This window comes from Panthera onca, chromosome B3 (genome assembly GCF_046562875.1).
Source record: "Panthera onca isolate mPanOnc1 chromosome B3, mPanOnc1 haplotype 2, whole genome shotgun sequence".
NCBI classification, from domain to species: Eukaryota; Metazoa; Chordata; class Mammalia; order Carnivora; family Felidae; genus Panthera; species Panthera onca.
The window spans coordinates 59,465,039-59,484,386 of NC_138344.1; the positions used below are offsets into that span (position 1 = coordinate 59,465,039).

At 40.9% G+C, this 19,348-nt stretch overlaps 2 protein-coding genes across 3 annotated transcripts; one reads left to right on the top strand and one right to left on the bottom strand.

The window, feature by feature from the left end:
* Positions 1 to 2: 2 nt before the first annotated feature.
* Positions 3 to 16,093, top strand: MFAP1 (microfibril associated protein 1). Its single transcript, XM_060618723.3, has 9 exons — positions 3 to 246; positions 6,136 to 6,355; positions 8,574 to 8,703; positions 9,236 to 9,423; positions 9,910 to 10,018; positions 10,117 to 10,277; positions 11,572 to 11,731; positions 15,204 to 15,293; positions 15,395 to 16,093. Exons 1-9 carry the CDS (start codon positions 168 to 170, stop codon positions 15,575 to 15,577), a joined length of 1,320 nt encoding a protein of 439 aa, XP_060474706.1. The 5' UTR covers positions 3 to 167; the 3' UTR covers positions 15,578 to 16,093.
* A 1,689-nt stretch (positions 16,094 to 17,782) lies between these two features.
* Positions 17,783 to 19,323, bottom strand: HYPK (huntingtin interacting protein K). Of its 2 annotated transcripts, none has more exons than XM_060618724.3 (4): positions 18,953 to 19,323; positions 18,576 to 18,631; positions 18,244 to 18,311; positions 17,783 to 17,997 (listed from the first exon to the last, which is right to left on the bottom strand). In XM_060618724.3, exons 1-4 carry the CDS (start codon positions 19,112 to 19,114, stop codon positions 17,798 to 17,800), a joined length of 486 nt encoding a protein of 161 aa, XP_060474707.1. In that variant the 5' UTR covers positions 19,115 to 19,323; the 3' UTR covers positions 17,783 to 17,797. The 2 variants fall into 2 exon arrangements, with proteins under 2 accessions (XP_060474707.1, XP_060474708.1); XM_060618725.3 differs by lacking the exon at positions 18,244 to 18,311 and adding an exon at positions 18,149 to 18,200 and having other exon boundaries at positions 17,832 to 17,997.
* Between the last annotated feature and the right edge of the window lie 25 nt (positions 19,324 to 19,348).

Consider the following 19,348-nt stretch of genomic DNA (forward strand, 5'->3'; position numbering starts at 1 on the left):
GTCGCGTATTTCCGGTTTTTCTAACTCCGCCGTAAGTTGCGTTTTTATCTGTCGCACAGCCGTGTCCAGCGCCTCCAGGAGAAGTGGGCTTTTCTGTTCGTTGACGTTGTCGCCGTTCACTGTTTGGAATCACTGAAGTCTCGGGAGTCACCGCCGCTGCCATCAACATGTCGGTCCCAAGCGCCCTCATGAAACAACCGCCCATTCAGTCTACGGCTGGGGCCGTCCCAGTTCGCAATGAGAAAGGTACTGTGCTGAGCCGTTTTCCAGTCGGATCTTATCTCTTTCCTCAGCATACTTAAAACCTACCTATACAGACCACCCCAACCCCACCAACCCTTAATATTACCCTGCCCCGTGTTTCTTCGACTTTTCTCATCAAACTCGCCCCTAATCGCTTTGCTTAAAGGAAAAAAAAAACCCTACTTTCATCTCATCTTGTTCCTATTGCTTGTCTTCTGCCCTCACAGCAAGCATCCCTCCCCTCTTTCCTTGGACTCCACGTATAAATTATACTAATATACATAGTGAATACCTGCTTTTGCAGAGCGTCGTGCGGGATACAGCCCCTTTTTTGTTAAATATAGCCGTCTGTTTATGCTGCTTTTATAATTAACATTATTTTACGTGTCTGTCTCCCTCTACTGCATCACAAGCTCATAACGTCCTTGAGACAGGAACCAGGTCTTATTACACTTCTTATTCCTTTCAACCTAGACAGTGACTGTATTAAATTGAATACAAACTTGTGTAAGGCAGTATTAAGAAATTCATATTGTAGATGCGAGACATGTAAAAAGAGGCACATTCTAAGCAGTGTGCAGTTTTTCACAACTGTGATTCCTGTCACATAGGTGATATAAACCAAACGATGTGGAAGGGCAGAGAAGGAATAATCTCTTCAAATTGGTGTAATCAAGGAAAGCTTCTTGAAGAAGGTAGCATATAAGTTGATCCTTAAAGGACGAATAGGATTCCAGGGCAGATAGAAGAAGGAACACTATATCTGTTTGGGGAGTTAAACTAAAGAGTATTTTTTCAAGGAGGATTTTGGAAAATAGTATCAGCTCTTTCTTTTTTTTTTTTTTTAATTTTTTTTAATGTTTATTTTTTTGAGAGAGAGAGAGACATAGTGCAAAGAGGGGAGGAGCAGAGAGTGGGAGACACAGAATCAGGAGCAGGCTCCAGGCTCTGAGCTGTCAGTACAGAGTCCGACGTGGCCTTAACCCACGGACCGTGAGATCATGACCTGAGCCGAAGTCAGGAGCTCAAGTGACTGAGCCATCCAGGCACCCCTCTTTTTTGTATTTTAAATAAACTGTACCTACCCTTGTGCAGCTTGTCTTTATTTTTTAATTCAACGTGGCTTTTGACAAGTATGCTTTGATAATAGAGATCTAATTCATTTTAACTACTTAAGAATTCCATTGTGTAATTAGGCCAGTTTATTCCCTACTGAGGGGCAGTTAGTTGTTTTTTCTCCTGTTACAAACAGCGCTGTAGTTGTCATTCTTTTTTTTTTTTTTAATTTTAATTTTTTAAATAATCTCTCACCCAACGTTGCCCTCAAACTCACGACTCCAAGATGAAGTCTCATGCTCCACTGACTGAGCCAGCTAGGCACCCCCTGTAGTTGTCATTCTTAAATGTGTCTCTTTAGTGCACTGTGTAAGAATTTCTCTAGGGTAGACTCCTAGAAGTTCATCATCAGTATAACTAGCTATTTTCTTTCTAAGTTGATTAATTTATTTTGAGAGAGGGGGAAGGGCAAAGAGATGGGGAGAAAGAAAATCTCAAACAGGCTCCGCACTGTCCGTGCAGAGCGAAACGTGGGGCTCGAACTCAGAAACTGTGAGATCACGACGTGAGTCGACGTCAAGAGTTGGACACAACCAACTGAGCCACCCAGGTGCCCCATAACTGGCCATTTCCAGTTGCTCTCCACGTGGGTTGTAAGAGCATTAAGAGTTTGTATTTCCCCATATATTCATCAATACACTTGATTGTATCAGGTTTTTTTTAATTTTGCCCATTCTAATGGGTATGAAATGATATCTCATTATTTTAATTTGCATTTCCCTAATTACTCGCAAGGCAAGGCATCTTCATATATTTATCAGTTCTCTAGGTTTTCTCTTCTCTGAATTACTTGTTTCTGTCATTTACGTATTTTCTACTTGGTTTGTTTTTCTATATCCCAAGTCTGTCATATCTGTTTCCCATTTTGTTTTGCTTTTTGGCTTGTCTTTTCACTTTAATTTTGGACTTTTCTGTTTCATAGGCATTTTTAATTTTAGTGTTATCATATTTACCAACTTTATCTTTTATAGCTTGTGATGTTTGTATATTGTGTAAGAAATCCTTCCCTGGGGGCGCCTGGGTGGCTCAGTCGGTTAAGCGGCCGACTTCGGCTCAGGTTATGATCTTGCGCTCCGTGAGTTCAAGCCCCACGTTGGGCTCTGTGCTGACAGCTCAGAGCCTGGAGCCTGTTTCGGATTCTGTGTCTCCCTCTCTCTGACCCTCCCCCGTTCATGCTTTGTCTCTCTCTGTCTCAAAAATAAAAACGTTAAAAAAAAAATTAAAAAAAAAAAATCCTTCCCTGTACTGAGATTATAGATATTCAAATTATATATATATATTTTAATGTTTTTATTATTTATTTTGAGAGAGAGACAGTGCAAGCAGAGGAGGGGGAGAGAGAGAATCCCGTGATGTCACTGCAGAGCCTGACATGGGGCTTGATCCCACAAACCGAACATGAGATCATGGCCTGAGCTGAAATCAAAAGTCAGACACCCAGAAGCCCCTAAAAATATTTTCTATCATCTAAGTGTTTGTATATACTAAATAGGATTGAATACACAATTGTGCAAGACAGACTGTAATTTAAAGAGCTTATTATTCAGTAGGGATGTAAGTGTTTAAGATAGGTTTTTCACACTTGGGTCTTAATCCATCTGGAATTTTGTGTGTGTGGTGTGAGAGATCTAATTTTACTGTTTACCTTATGGTTAACCAGTTGTCCCTACTGCTCCATTGTTTGACTAGCCCATCCATTCTCCACTGCATTTTAATGTCGCTTCTGTAATATACCAAGCTCTTGTATGTAGGTTTGTCTGCTTTCTAATCTGCTCCATTGGTCTCTATGTATCCTCTGAGTCAATGACCTATTGTTTTAATTACTGTAAGTTGTTTTTTTTTAATTACTGTAAGTTTAAATAAGCCTTGCAATCTGATACAAAAACCCTCCCCCACTTCACCATTTTTTTCATTAAAACTTTATTTTTTAGATCAGTTTTAGGTTCACGTTTCCCATATACCCTCTGCCCCCACACAGGCACAGCCTTCTCCATTATCAACATCCCCTACCAAAGTGATATATTTTTGCAATTGCTGAATCTACATTGACACAGCATAATCACCAAAGCCCATAGTTTACATTAAGGTTTACTCTTGGCATTGTATCTTCTATGGGTTTAGACAAACATTTAGTGACCTACATCCATTATTATGGTATTGTACACAGTATTTTCACTGCCCTAAGCATTCTCTGTGCCCTGCCTATTCATCCCTCCCCCAGCCCAACCCTTGGCAACCACTGATCTTTTTACTGTCTCCATACTTTTGCCTTTTCCAGAATGTCATGTATTTGGAATCATAGAGTATGTAGCTTTTTCAGATGGGCTTCTTTCATATAGTAATATGTGTGTAAGTTTTCCCATGTCTTATGGCTTGATAGCTCATTTCCTTTTAGCACTGAATAATATTCCATTGTGTAGACATACCATAGTTTATTCATTCACCTAGAGAGGGACATCTTGGTTCCTTCCAAGTTTTGACAGTTATGAAAAAGCTTAAATAAATATCAGTGTGCAAGTTTTTGTGTGAACATTAGTTTTCAACACCTTTAGGTAAATACCAAGGAGTGCAATTGCTGCAGCATATGGTAAGAGTATGCTTAGTTTTATAAGAAACCACCGAAGTGGCTGTGCCATTTTGCATTCCCACCAAGAATGAATGAGCATTCTTGTTCTACATCCTCACCAGCCTTTGGTGCTATCAGAGCTCTGTAGTTTGGTTATTCTAATACATGTGCAGTGGTATCTCATTGTTTTATTTTGCATTCCCCTGATGACATATGATTTGAAGCAAATATGCTTATTTGCCATCTGTGTATCTTCTTTGGTGAGGTATGTTAAGGTGTTTGGCCTCACCTTGTTCTTCAGGATTCCCTTGGTTCTTTTTGACCTCCTATTTTTCCATGCAATTTTAGAATCAACCTGAGGACAACTGTGAATGGAATTGCCTTAAAATTACAGGTCATGCAGGGGCGCCTGGGTGGCGCAGTCGGTTAAGCGTCCGACTTCAGCCAGGTCACGATCTCGCGGTCCGTGAGTTCGAGCCCCGCGTCAGGCTCTGGGCTGATGGCTCGGAGCCTGGAGCCTGTTTCCGATTCTGTGTCTCCCTCTCTCTCTGCCCCTCCCCCGTTCATGCTCTGTCTCTCTCTGTCCCAAAAATAAATTAAAAACGTAGAAAAAAAAAAAATTACAGGTCATGCAGGGGCGCCTGGGTGGCTCAGTCAGTTGAGCGTCCGACTTGGGCTCAGGTCATGATCTCATGGTTCGTGAGTTCGAGCCCCATGTCGGGCTCTGTGCTGACAGCTCAGGGCCTGGAGCCTGATTCGGATTCTGTGTCTCCCTCTCTCTCTGCTCCTCCCCTGCTCACACTCTGTCTCTCTCTCTCAAAAATAAAGATAAAAAAAAATTAAAATTACAGGTCATGCATTTATTGATTGACTTGGGCACAGTTGTCATCTTCTCTCTTCCTTGAATAGGATATATTTCTCACTTATTTAGATCTTTTGGATCTTCCAATGTAATGATATATATTTCCTCTAAAAAACTTTGTAGATCATTTGTTGAATCTATTCCTTGGTATCTTATAGATTAGTTACTATTGTAAATAGTATTTATTTTAAGTTTATTTATTTACTTTGAGAGAGAGCGAGCACGTGAGTGTGCACACAAGTGGGAGAGAGGCAGAAGGAGAGAGAGAATCCCAAGCAGACTCCATGCTGTCAACACAGAGCCTGACTTGAGGCTCAATTTCACAAACTGAGATATGACCTGAGCCAAAATTAAGAGTCAGACGCTTAAATGACTAAGCCACACAGGCGCCCCTGTAAATAATATGTTTAAACTTTATTTTCTAATTTATGTAGCTAATGTACAGGTACGCTTATTTTTATCCAACATTTATTAAGCATTCTCCCTGAATTCATTTTTAGCTTGCCTGTTTGTTAATCTTTTATTTTCTACATAGATTATTATAGTCTGCAAATTGTGAGGTTTTTTTCCTTTTCAATCCTTACCTTTTGTCTCTTTTTCTTATTGCCCTAATTAGAACCATAATAAAATGTTGACTAGAAGGTGTGATAGGGACAACGTAAGGATGCCCACTGTTTTTTAAAGGAATGCTTCTAATTTATCATTAAGCATAATATCTGTTGTTAAGATTATGTAACTTAAAATACATAAACTTTAAATAATATGTTACAGGGCACCTGGGTGGCTCAGTCTGATTTTGGCTCAGGTCATGATCTCACATTTCCTGAGTCTGAGCCCCACATCAGGCTCTCTGATATCAGCACAGAGCCCACTTTGAATCCTCTGTCCCCCTCTCATTCTGCCCCTCCCCCACTTGCACATAGTCTCTCTCCCTCTCAAAAATAAATAGAAAATATTAAAAAAAAAAAAAAAGAATGGGGCACCTGGGTGGCTCAGTCGGTTAAGCGTCCGACTTCAGCTCAGGTCATGATCTCACAGCTCATGAGTTCAAGCCTCAGGCTCTGGGCTGACAGCTCGGAGCCTGGAGTCTGCTTCGGATTCTGGGTCTTCCTCTCTCTCTGCCCCCTCCTCCACTCATGCTCTGTCCCTCTCTGAAAAATAAAACAAATATTACAAAAAATAAAAAAGAAGAAAACACCATTAGATGAATAGATGGTTGGATAATGGCTCTCTTCTCCTGCTTCAACTCTTGTTTACCAGGAATACAGGGCTCTACCTGCAAAGGCAGAGGTTCAAGGACATTGGGAAAGAGGCTGCTGAAACATAATACATTATCTTTATCACCCAGGTGAGATTTCGATGGAGAAAGTGAAGGTAAAACGTTATGTGTCGGGAAAGAGGCCAGACTATGCCCCTATGGAGTCCTCAGATGAGGAGGATGAAGAATTTCAGTTCATCAAGAAAGCCAAAGAACAAGAAGCAGAGCCTGAGGAACAGGAGGAGGATTCATCCAGCGACCCTCGACTGCGGCGTTTGCAGAACCGTATTAGTGAAGATGTGGAAGAGAGGTAATGACTAGGGTTATGTTTCCCTGGACCTAAACCCCTACAGGTTACTTAACAAGAACAACAACAATAAGAGCTACTACTTGAACAGTACTTACTATGTGCCAGACACTGTTCAAGTAAATTTCCTAATGTAATCTACCCAATAACCTTGTAAGGTATGTACTGTTATCCTAGTTTACAAATGAGGAAACTGAGGCACAAAGGGGTTAGGAAAATAACATGACCAAAGGTATATAACCAGCAAGTGGCAACCAGTAAACACGAGGTTACCTCTGGTCCAGAGGCCCAAATTAACTCACTAAGGAAATAGAAAGCACAAACCACTGGTTGGTTTGTTAAGAGGAGTCTTAAAATTTGAGAAATTGAATTAATCCACTCACTTGTTTTAAAGGCTAATGAGGGGAAATGACACTGATGAAGTAGGAAAAAAGGCCAGATGAATAAATGGTCTCATATAGGAAAGGGAGCCTCCCATTGAAGGATTTTGTATGTTGTGAGTTAATTGAGACATTACCTTACAAAGTAAACCAGACGTCTCAAACTTTCATAGTTCATATTGTCTTAGGAATTTTCTCAGAGAGCCCCCAGGCCTAAACAGTTTTGTTTATTAAGTAGTTAGATCCAAATAATTTCTAAAAATTCACATTTTAACATTTAAAGCCATTTGCAAAATACAATACACACAAAAGAAGGAACATTTTTATTTCATTCTTTTTTTTTTTTTTTTTTTTTACTGTTTCAATTTTCTTTATTTTTTTATTGTTGAGAGAGATAGAGCATGAGCGGGAGAGGGGCAGAGTGGGAGACAGAGAATCCAAAGCAGGCTCCAGGCTCCAAGCTGTCAGCACAGAGCCCGATGTGGGGCTCAAACTCACAGACCGTGAGATCATGACATGAGCTGAAATCGGATGCTTAACTGAGCCACGCACATGCCCCAAGTTTTTATTTCATTCTTACATAACCATAATCACTTATTAGTGGGGTTTGTGTGCCTTTTGGACACTGACAACTTCTCCAACTTTGGAATCAGAATGGCAATGTCACTCTCATATCCTGTACCATATTGATCTTCTTGGAGTACTTGCTTTTTAATACAGGAGTCCCCAAAAATCCAGTTTCACAAAGATGCAGTGTCACTGAAAAGAAACCTAGTGTGATCTAATGTTGAAACCGAACCACCTGGAGCTATAAATCAATCCCAGCACATCCATATGTTTGTTACAGTGCCTCATGATGCCTCAGCTTACATTTAATGTTTTAATCCAACTTGACTATTTACTCTGACACTTTGTTGTTTTGTTTTGGTTTTTTGTGGGGGGTTTTTTGAGCACTTTGAATTGCAAATGCTGTATCTGTATTGGTTTAATTATGGTTGGTTGGTTGGTTTTTATTTAAATTCAAGTTAGTTAACATATAGTGTAGTATTGGTTTCAGGAGTAGAATTCACTGATTTATCACTTACATACCACACTCAGTGCTCATCCCAACAAGTGCCCTCCTTAATGCTCATCACCCATTTAGCCCATCCCCCCACCCAACACCCCTCCAGCAACCCTCAGTTTGTTCTCTGTATTTAAAAGTCTCTTATGGTTTGCCTCCCTCTCTTATTTTTCCTTCTCTTCCATTATGTTCATCTGTTGTATTTCTTAAGTTAAATTACACATATGAATGAAATCATACGATATTTGTCTTTCTCTGACTTATTTTGCTTGACATAGTATACTCTAGTTCCTGACACTTAAAATTAGTTTCTTTTATTTGTACCTCAGTTTCCCCCTCTCAAGACTTAAGTTGTTTTTTGTTTGTTTTTTTTAATTCTTATTTTAATTCCAGTTAGTTAACATACAGTGTTACATTAGTTTCAGGTATACAATATAGTGATTCAACACTTCCATACATCACTCCATGTTCATCATGACAAGTGCACTCCTTAATCCCCATCACCTATTTAACCCCATACCTCCAAACTCCTCCCCTTTGGTAACCATCAGATTGTTCTCTATAATTAAGAGTCTGTTTCTTGCTTTGTATATTATTTTTTCCCTTTGCTTATTTGTGTTGTTTCTTAAATTCCGCATGAGTGAAACCATATGATATTTAAGACTTCAGTACCAATAAAAGCAAACATCATATCCAGGTGCTCTACGAGTAAGGAATGTGGTTGGTGCTCTTTCGTTTTTGTGATATTGGTGTTACACCTGAAGATGCTGTTTTTCAGATTGGCTCGCCATCGGAAAATAGTGGAACCTGAAGTGGTAGGAGAAAGTGACTCAGAAGTAGAAGGAGATGCGTGGCGCATGGAACGAGAAGATAGCAGTGAAGAAGAAGAGGAAGAAATTGATGATGAGGTATAAAAAAGGAAAATGGAAAATTCTTTCTAGTTCCAAGAAAAAGTTGGGGCCTATTCTTTTTGAGGTCCCAAAGGCACAAGCTTACTGCTTTTGGCAGGATTCTGATCCAGTGTTCCCTATTGGTTGGAAATAGAGTTGAAAATAAAATAGTCCTGGGTGCCTGGGTGGCTCATTCTTTTAAGCATCTGACTTCAGCTCTGGTCATGATCTCACAGCTTGTGAAGTCCCACATCGGGTGAGCTCAAGTCCTGCTTTGGGTGAACCTTGCTTCTCTCTCTCTCTTTCTCTCTCTCTCTCTCTCTCTCTCTCTCTCTCTGCTTCTCGCGGGATTCTCTCTCTTTCCCTCTCTTTCTCTCTCTGCCCCTCACTCACTTGTACCCTCTCTCTCACACACACATACACACAAAGAAAATGGTGCTATGTTGTATTTACTAGTATCAGAATTTGTTAAGGTTGATGAGGGAAAAATTAAAAGCTGCCTTAGAGCACAGGTCATTGGGCTGACTGACTTGGACATATAACTTGATAGGAAATAGAGCGGCGCCGTGGCATGATGCGTCAGCGAGCACAGGAGAGAAAAAATGAAGAGATGGAAGTCATGGAGGTGGAAGATGAGGGACGTTCTGGGGAGGAGTCAGAATCAGAATCTGAGTATGAAGAGTACACCGACAGTGAAGATGAGATGGAGCCTCGCCTTAAGCCTGTCTTCATTCGAAAGTAAGTATCTCACAAACCAGGCCTGAGCTACTACTTTCCAGGTCTAAGGATAGAAGCCTCTTTTCTACCTCATGCTTTTCTGAAATGTAAGCACCAAGCGAAAGTGTTCTACCGAATTCCCTACCTGTGCAGAATATTTGCTGAGGAATATCTTGGAGGTAGCAGAGAGCCCGAGTTGATTTTCACATCTCCCTTTCCAGTTAAAGAGCACAAAATTAAACTTGAAGAGTAAATTCCTGTTCCTTTCCTAATGTCGAGAAATCCTACTACTTACAGTCTGGCAGGTTCCTTACTATTCAGGCAGTTCTCAAAAATGAATGGAATTGTGATGCTGTAAATACCTGAGGAGACTACCAGTTTTGGCTCGTTGCAAATAATAGAGCCAGTGATTGTTGGGCTTTTTCTGATTTGGATGGGACTTGAGTTTGAGGACAAAGAGCTCCACGCTAAGGGCTTTGGGCAATTAACAGGACCTCTGTGCTGCAGGAAGGACAGAGTAACAGTTCAAGAACGTGAGGCTGAAGCATTGAAACAAAAGGAGCTGGAGCAGGAAGCAAAACGCATGGCTGAGGAGAGGCGCAAGTACACACTCAAGGTACTGGGAGTGGCTGTGAGGATTGCACACAAGGAGGAGTATGCTTAGGTTTGTCTGAGGAAAACAAGTCCAGCAGTTAAATCGTTCTCCTTACCCAGATTGTAGAAGAGGAGACCAAGAAAGAACTGGAGGAGAACAAGCGGTCCCTGGCTGCCCTAGATGCTCTCAATACTGATGATGAAAATGATGAGGAAGAATATGAGGCATGGAAAGTTCGGGAGCTAAAGAGAATCAAGAGGGACAGAGAAGATCGAGAAGCGTGAGTAATAAGATGGGCATAGAGTTTGATACCGCTAATGGGACAGATTCCTAGTAGGGTAGCTGTAAGACTCAACACCTACTGTGAGTTCCATTCTCACTTTAGGGTTCCTGCAACTGGGTGAGTTTCCCATAATTAGAAAGTGGCTTATTACAATAAAATCAGGGAAAAGAAACACTTTTCTTGGTGTTTCTCTATGATAGAGTGCCAGCCAATACTGCCTGTAGTTTCATAGTAGACACACACAAGTTACTCACTATTATCAGTTACAAAAACCCAACCCAAAATTTGGTGACTTGAAACAATTGATTATTCCTCACAGTTTTGGAGGTTGGCTAAAGAGTTCCTCTGCTGGTTTCACCTGGTCTCTCTTACACAGTTGTATCCAGCTAGAGGACTTACTGGGCTAGAAAGTCCAAAATGGCTTCATGCACATGTCCATTAGTTAATCCTGACTACCAGCTAGAATGCCTCACTTCTTCAGTGGGCTAGATTGGCTTCCTTATGTAACAGTCTCATGGCAGTATTCCAAGAGGGTAAAGGGGGAAACTGACCTCTTTGAGGCACGCATGTCATTTCTGCAAAGGGGCATGCATAATGGTGAGGGGAAGAATTTGTGGCATTTAAGTAATCTACCACATTCCCTGTTGTTAGAGTAGAATCATTTCTGAGCTGCATCACCCATTCTTAAACATTACTAGGAATGAGAGTAATCCCAGATTGCAAAGGGAAACCATCACTAGAAAACTCTGTCCTCAGCCTGCAGTTCCTAAGATTTTTATCCTGGATTTCAAGGGATCCATGTACCCTTTAAAACTGTATACAACATTATGTGTACATTTGTATTTTTCTGGAGGGAGGGGATCTTTGACCCCTTCTCCCAAAAAGGTTTATTTCATAGCAATCTACTTAATGATGGTTAACCCTTGGTTTGTGACATGTAAGTATATATAGGACTACTAAAGAAATACCAGTAAAATCTTAATACAAGTTAAATTTGGATTTTTTTTAAGCCAAGTAGGCTTTTTAGGGAGGGGAAATTAATAACTTTGCAAAATCAAGCAGTAATAGTATGCCTGAACCTTTAAAGGTTAGAATCAACTTTTGGAAGTTTGCAATAATGAAGACTACATCAACTTTTTATATCTTGGTCTCCTGATCTGAATTCCTAACAGGCAATGACTAGAATTGAAGAAAGTAAATAGTGCTTGAAAGGAGATGAGACTGCGTTATATTCAGATAATTGAGTCTTTCTGAAACTGGAATGGTACTGACAGTTTTGTTTTCTTCACAGTCTTGAGAAGGAGAAAGCAGAAATTGAACGAATGCGAAACCTGACTGAGGAAGAGAGGCGAGCTGAGCTTCGGGCAAATGGCAAAGTCATTACCAACAAAGCTGTGAAGGGCAAATATAAGTTCTTACAGAAGTATTATCACCGGGGTGCCTTCTTCATGGTAAGAAATGAAAAGGGAATGGGAAGGTTGGTCTGTAGAAATAACTCCAAACCTGTGAGTTCCTTTTTCCCTCCAAGAATAAACTGTCTTGGGATGTTACTTTCACTTGCCAATGGTCAATTTTCTCAGTTACTTTTTGCATCTGAAGAATATAAACCCAATAGGAAAAACGATTTGGCAGCAGGATTTTAGAAGTAGCAGCAACTATTCTCTTTTGGCTCCCACTCTCAGGAGGAAATGATGTAATAGAAGAATTGAGGAACTGAAATACCGAGATAGTGATCTAAATAGATACATCCTAGACTGTTTAGATTCCCACAACCAATTAGATATCACTGTTCATAGCCAAGTGAGAAATTTTGCTTATGCAAAAATCATGCCCTGCAAATAGCTTTACATTAACTCATATTTGGATGCAAAAATTTAATTCACTTCATTCTGAGCTGACAGGAAATGACTTAAACCTAACTAACCAAAAAATGGTAAACCAACCATTATGTATAATATCAACAAGATTTTGTTCTTCATATAAAGACTAAGGCCAGTAATAGAGTCTCTTAATCCTATAAAGTGATGAAGACTTCTTCCAAATTATTTATATTATACCAGTGATAATTCCTTAATGGAGACATGTCAGAAAAAGAGAATGGGAGAACTGATTGCATTTATTAACATAGTACCATGTGGTTTGTTAAATTATTTCCTGACGCTAAAGGAGTTTGTATCAAAAAGCTTTTTCAGGGGTGCCTGGGTGGTTCAGTTGGTTAAGCATCTAACTTAGGCTCAGGTCATGATCTCACAGTTCATGCGTTCGAGCCCTGCATCAGACTCTGTGCTGACAGCTCACAGCCTGGAGCCTACTTCGAATTCTGTATCTGCCTTTCTCTCTCTGCTCCTCCCCCCTGCCTGCCTCTCTCTCTCTCTCTCTCTCTCTCAAAAATAAACATTAAAAAAAAAATGTTTTTAAAGTAGTTTTTTCAAATGCTGTATATCAAACCCTAAATATCCTCCATTATAGCTAAATCCCTGCCTTTCACTGTAGACAACCAGTAAAATTTTCAAACTTCAGTGGAGGGTTCCTTATTCCCCTCCAAAATCAGTTTCAGTCTATTCAGCAGGAAATGTTTGCTTATTGTATAGTTTTCCAGCCCATGTAGTTGTTTTTTTTTTTTTTTAAGTTTTATTTTTTTTATTTATTTTTTGGGAGAGAGAGGACAAGCAAGCATGGGAGGGGCAGAGAGAATCCCACGCAGGCTCCACAGTCAGTGCAGAGCCCAATACAGGGCCTGAACTCATGACCGTGAAATCATGACCTGAGCTGAAATCAAGAGTCAGACACTTAGCCAACTGAGCCTTCCAGGGTGCCCCGCCCATGTAAATTTCTAGATTGGAGTCTATGGAAATTATGAATTTCTCTAAGGCTGTTTTGGAAGAGCCTGTTCTCCTGGTACTTGGTGTGAAGTGGAGCCTCATCTCAGCTCTGGCACGGGAGTGGGGGCCCCAGGGCAGGCCCCAGGAACAGAGTGCTCTGGCTGACACAATATAATTTGGAGCCATTACAATATATTGTATGTAGGACACTACTGTGGAGCTCTTAATATGCAGAATTTTACATAGTATGAATGCTAACCATTTTTACGATGATGCTATTCATATAATATATAATACTTGCTAAACAAAATTATGAAGCATTGCTGACTAAGATACATAAGGAAAGGGTTACATGAAAGTCTTTTGGTTCACATATTCAATAAACTCTTCTTATCTGGATAAGGAGAGTGAGGAGAGTGAAGTTAAAATATCTTCTGAGATTGAGAGACTCTCCACCCTAACAAGGAGAAAAGTAGATCTCACAAAAACTGTCTGTCTTATCTTTAAAGCCTTTCTATAGCTGAAGAGAAAAGAATACTCCAAAAGTGTGTATGGTTAAAGGACTCACTCTTACACAAAGTTGTCCTTAACCAAGATGGTGCTGTTTTAATTCCTTCAGCACGTTTGTAATTTGTATCATAACATTATGGTTTTAACTAACAGGTTGATGTGAAACTATTCTCTATAGTTATTTTATAGTTAATTAAATAACCTTTTGAGCATTTACTATGTAAATGGCACTGCTGGTTTTTTTTGTTTTGTTTTGAGGTAGACTCCATGCCCAACATAGGGCTTGAACTCACGACCCTGAGATAAGAACTGAGCCAGCCAGGCACCTTAAGAGCACTACTGTTTAACACTGCTAGAGGATATGTAATTCGTGCCCCTCAGATGGCTTATAACCTAAAAATGGGGCTAAGGCAAATATATACTGTACTATAACAAAAGGACAAGCGAAAATACTGTGGGACTTCTGAAGAGGGAGAGGTTTTATTTTGTAGATGGAAAAGAGTAAAGGAGGTGACATTTAAGATGTGTAAACTTTCTGACTTGTATAGTAGGAAGACATTCCAGGTGAATGGACTAGGAGGGGAGGCAAAAAGTATCATCTATAAAGGGAAGTTGCAAGGAGAGGTAGATTAAACCTATATAGTATTTGGCCTTGACTATTACAGAGTTGTGCATATTTAACAAAACAAAGAACCACTGAAAGTTTGTGACTGTGGCAAATGTATAAGAGTGTTTTAGGAAAAAAATCTAGTCGCAGTGTGTAAGATTGATTCCAAGAAAACACTATACCCCAGATAATGGGAACTTATAGGAAGTGGTGGGGCACCTGGGTGGCTCAGTCCGGTGAGTGTCTGACTGATTTCAGGGTCATGAGATGGGAGTCCCACATTGGGTTCCGTGCTGAGCATGGAGCCCACTTGAGATTCTCTCTCCCTCTCTCTGTCCCTGCCTCCCCCCACTCTCTTGCTCTCTCTCTAAAAAATGGGTGATGGGCATTAAGGAGGGCATTTGCTGGGATGAGTGCTAGATGTTATATGTAAGTGATGAATCACTGAAATCTACTCCTGAAATCATTATTACATTATATGTTAACTAACTTGGATTCAAATTAAAAAAAAAAAATTGGCAACTCATTGTGCACAAAGATTACTCAAATTTTTAATTTGGGTAATTAAGAAAATGTTCCTACTAATGGAAGAAGCTAGAAAGAGATTGGTTTGGAAAGGTTAGGGAAATGATTTTCGCTTTAGATGTGAGTCTGAAGTCCCATCCGAATATCCAAGGTAAGATATATAACGGGCAGCAGAAAATTCAGGAGCAGACATTAGGAGCCTGTAGAGGCTTCTACAGAGTTGGAGTTATGACTGAATGAACATACTGAGTTCAGAGAATATAGCCAACCTTCAGGAAATGTTTACATTTAGGAAAGAAAAAGACAACACAAAGGGAAAAAGAAGTATCATCTCCTCAACTAGATGTAAGCTCTTGAAGAATAGGTTCTGTACCTTCTTTGTATCCCTTGTGGCTTAATAAATTTGTGATTTGAATATATGGGAAATAACCACAAGATTAATAAGATTCTTTTCTACAGGATGAGGATGAAGAAGTATACAAGAGAGATTTCAGTGCACCTACTCTGGAGGATCATTTCAACAAAACCATTCTTCCCAAAGTCATGCAGGTAATGGGGTACCTTAAGAACAAGCAAGAGAGAAGTAATGTATTGAGGGCTGGGACATGATATTTGGTGGTATAAGTCATCATCATCTATCTTTCTTTCAGGTCAAGAACTTCGGGCGCTCTGGTCGCACCAAATACACCCACCTTGTGGATCAGGACACCACCTCTTTTGACTCAGCATGGGGCCAAGAGAGTGCCCAGAACACAAAGTTCTTTAAACAAAAGGCAGCTGGGGTACGAGATGTATTTGAACGGCCATCTGCCAAGAAGCGGAAAACTACTTAGAGTTCAACTATTTATTCTTCCGGCTGTGGAACACAAGGGGACATCTTAGCATCTGGTCCTTGATTTGATGTTACTGTTATTTACATGGCCCCTATATCCAGCCTATTGGACCTACTGCCATACTTGTGACACTAGGTAACCCAGTCTTTGAAGGTGCTTTGTGAGGTTTGGACTCATGCTGAGAAACCCACAGAAAAGCACTATCCAGGTAGGATTAGAGGCTCCCCACTTAAAACCATTTCTGAGAAATCTTAGGTTTCATCACATCTCTGCCTTCCTTCCCAAATTCACTTGGGACTATTCCAGGTTTCTTTTTCCAGCCTCTTAGCTTGGGTTAGAAACATGGGCATGTAAGTGGACAATGCTACCTTATAGGAAATCTAATCTCACAGATAGCTGTTTTGAGTTTTTGGTTGGAGTCAGTTTTTCTAAGTGAACATATTTTTTGATCCATTTATGTGTGTGTGTCAAGAAATAAAAGAATCATACACGAAGGTTTTTTATGATACTGGAAATGTGCAGGCTAACAAGAATCTACCTATTAAGTAAAATAAAAGCAGAGAATTGTTGGGCTGAGTGTTTTACATTTTGATCATCACCTTTGCTCTCAGAAACAAACTCAGATGCTAGATAGGCTATATTCTAAGTGGCACCCAGACTTACTCCATGAGCAGAAATATGTATGGTTCTCCTTGCTCTAAACTACAGCTGTATTTAGAACAAAAGTTGATGCATGAAATGAGGAAGCGAAGTACTTACCAGTATCTTCTCCATGCCCAGCTTCTGTATCAAGGATGGCACAGTGCTCTCCCAGTTGCAATGTAATGACATCATGCTACACTTAATTTCAGTGATTTTCCACTTAATATTTACTACATAACCACCCTGTACATGGCAGAGCACTAGGAGTCAGGAGTTGCAAGGAATGACATTTAATCAGTGGGAAGGCTATTTCTCAATTACATAAAAAAATGAGAAGGCCAACGTCTTTTTACAATCTTTTAAAATGCCCCACTGGGAGAAACACTCAAATTTCTAAATGTCCTAAAATAAAAATAAGAGTATAAATTACTATGAGGTAATAAACCCATAAAGATGAGTATAGGTCACTTGTGTGGGTGCCAGAGAGGGATACAACCTAAGAGTTCCCCTAGACCCAAAATGAGACTAGCCATTGAAAGTTTATTTTGAGAGAATGCGTCCCCATGCACACACATGAGCAGAGGAGAGGGAGAAGAGAAGGAGAGAAAGAATCCCAAGCAGGCTCTTTGCTGTGTGCGTGAAGCCGATGGGGCTCAATCTCACAAACCATGAGATCATGACCTGAAGCAAAATCAAGAATCAGCAACCAGGCACCCCAAGACATTTACATTCTTTTAAGAACATGTTTATAGCTATTTGAGTGTCTACTCTGAGGCAGACACTAAGCTTTTTACATTCACCAACTCATAGGTTCTAAATCTATTCAGGGGCGCCTGGGTGGCTCGGTCAGTGAAGTGGCTGACTTCGGCTCAGGTCATGATCTCACAGTTTGTGAGTTTGAGCCCTGCGTCAGGCTCTATTCACAGCTCAAGCCTGGAGCCTGCTTTGGAATCTGTATTCTCCTTTCTATCTGCCTCTCCCCAGCTCATGTTTTCAAAAATGAATAAACGTTTAAAAAAAATTTTAAACTCTATCAGGTATGTATCATTTTACAGTTGAAGCAGCTCAGCAAGTGAAATGGTCTTCGCTCCAGGATAGAAAATGGAATGTAAGGTAGTGTTAACAGTGGCTCAGAATTCAAATACTAAATCAACTTCATAAAGTCTTTCATAGATTAATTCTGTATAAGATCTAAGCTTTGATCTCTTCTATTGCACTTACCATGTTTCTACCTCAGTATTTAAATTCTTAATCCAGTGGCTTATGAACAAGACTAGTGGCTTACATCTATATACTGTGGCTCCTTAGCAAGTACTGCTCTTTGAGTTATTCGTAAACCACTGTAGAGACCATGCCATGGGCTTCAGCAATTTTGCTGAGACTCCAAATATACCTTGAATACTATTTAGCTAGTTAGATGAGTTGAGTTTGGCCTGCCACCTAGCATCTGCATGTGAACATGAGGTCATGAGGTATTTTTCTATACTGATCCTTCATATAATTTCATGAAATCCTGGGGGGATGAGGGGAGTTGCTTAAATTCAGTTATATTCCAACATGTAAATTTGCTACAATAAATTACAGTATGATACATATAGCACTTGATCCAAGATAATTGCAAAATAAGAATAAGTCTTTATTGAAATAAAATAATCCAGTGAGTGGGTCTGAGAAAGCAAAGATCAGTTGGTTAAGGCAATAAGAGCCTCTACCACATTGCCCATGTGTTCCCTCAAGCTCCGTTCTGCTGCTGCTCGTGAGATCTCCATCTCTGTCATCTGCAGGAAAAGGATCAATGATGTTACCCAAGCCTCTTCTGGAGTATTAAAATGCCACCAAGACTTGCTGACTCTACTTGTTTCAGTAAACAACCCCAATTCAGCAATGTAAACTCCTCTGCCCATACACTAGTTAAGCATTACTACTCACTATCAGCTCCAGATCTTCCTTCTTAATGGTGACTTTGGCCAGTTCCTTCTCCCTGCAAATATTCATGTACATTAATCCTCCTTCTCTAAACTCACCAGTCTTCACCATCCCAGGAAGGATCATTCCCAGCTGTGCCTTCCAAATAAATGACTTCTGACAAACACTGTTGAGTGAAAACACAAAATGACTTCCACTCCCTCACCTAACACCCCCTTCCCCTCCTGTCTGGAATCTAGGAGAGGCAGCAGGGACTGTCAGGAGGCCTTTCCTTCCAACCGACACGAGAGTAAGGCTGAAACCTTATATATGCAGGAACTGGTGACAGAGTTGAAGAACAGTACAAGGTATAAAGGCTTAACGATGCCTTTATTTTTGTATGGGGGAAAGAGATGAACTGGTAGGGCTGGCTGCACGTAGGTAAACTTACCGCTCCTGTTTGGCTTTCTGCTCCCGGGATCTTCTGTCTCCAATCACGGACATCGCCTATGGGGGGAAAATATCTGGTTACTGCTCTGCTACCCACAATTGCTAACAATCTAAAAAGCCAGTAATAAGCGGGTCAGGGGGTCCATTCGCGATGACGAGTGTATCAGGAAGCAAGGCCTAGGTTTAATTCAATTCTGTCCACCTTAAACCCAATCTTCGTCAAGCTCCTTTGCAAGCGGAGGGCTCTAATGACGGTTTCCCTTTTGCCTTCTCTCGCCAACTAGATGGGGTCCCCGTCTTGGGAGCGAGGATCACAGTTACAACCTAAGAGGCCCCTCCGCTCTCTGCCCACCCAAACACGCTCACGGCCAACCTCACCGTCTCCAGATTGGAACTCTGGATCTCCTTCTCCTCCGCGTAGTCGGTGACTCGCTCCAAGTCCGCCGCACCGCTGTCATGCTTCCGTGGCTTCTCCGGAGGCCGCTCCGGGCCGCTGGTTTCAGTCTCCAACTCAAGCTCCACATCCCCCTCGGTAGCCATACTGATCCCACCGTGCTGCCGCAAAGGCCCCGCCCCACCTCACGAAGACTTCCGGTAACTGCCCCGAAACTTCCGCCCGGAGAGGACGAGGCGGGGCTGGCTTCGGGCCACACCTTCATTAATGTTTTGGATTCTAGAAGCTTCAGCCAGGACAACAGGTCGTCTCTCGGACTTCCTTCCAGTGTTCTAGTATTGTTTCCTCCAAGGCCCTCTCCCACACCTAGCCCATCACCA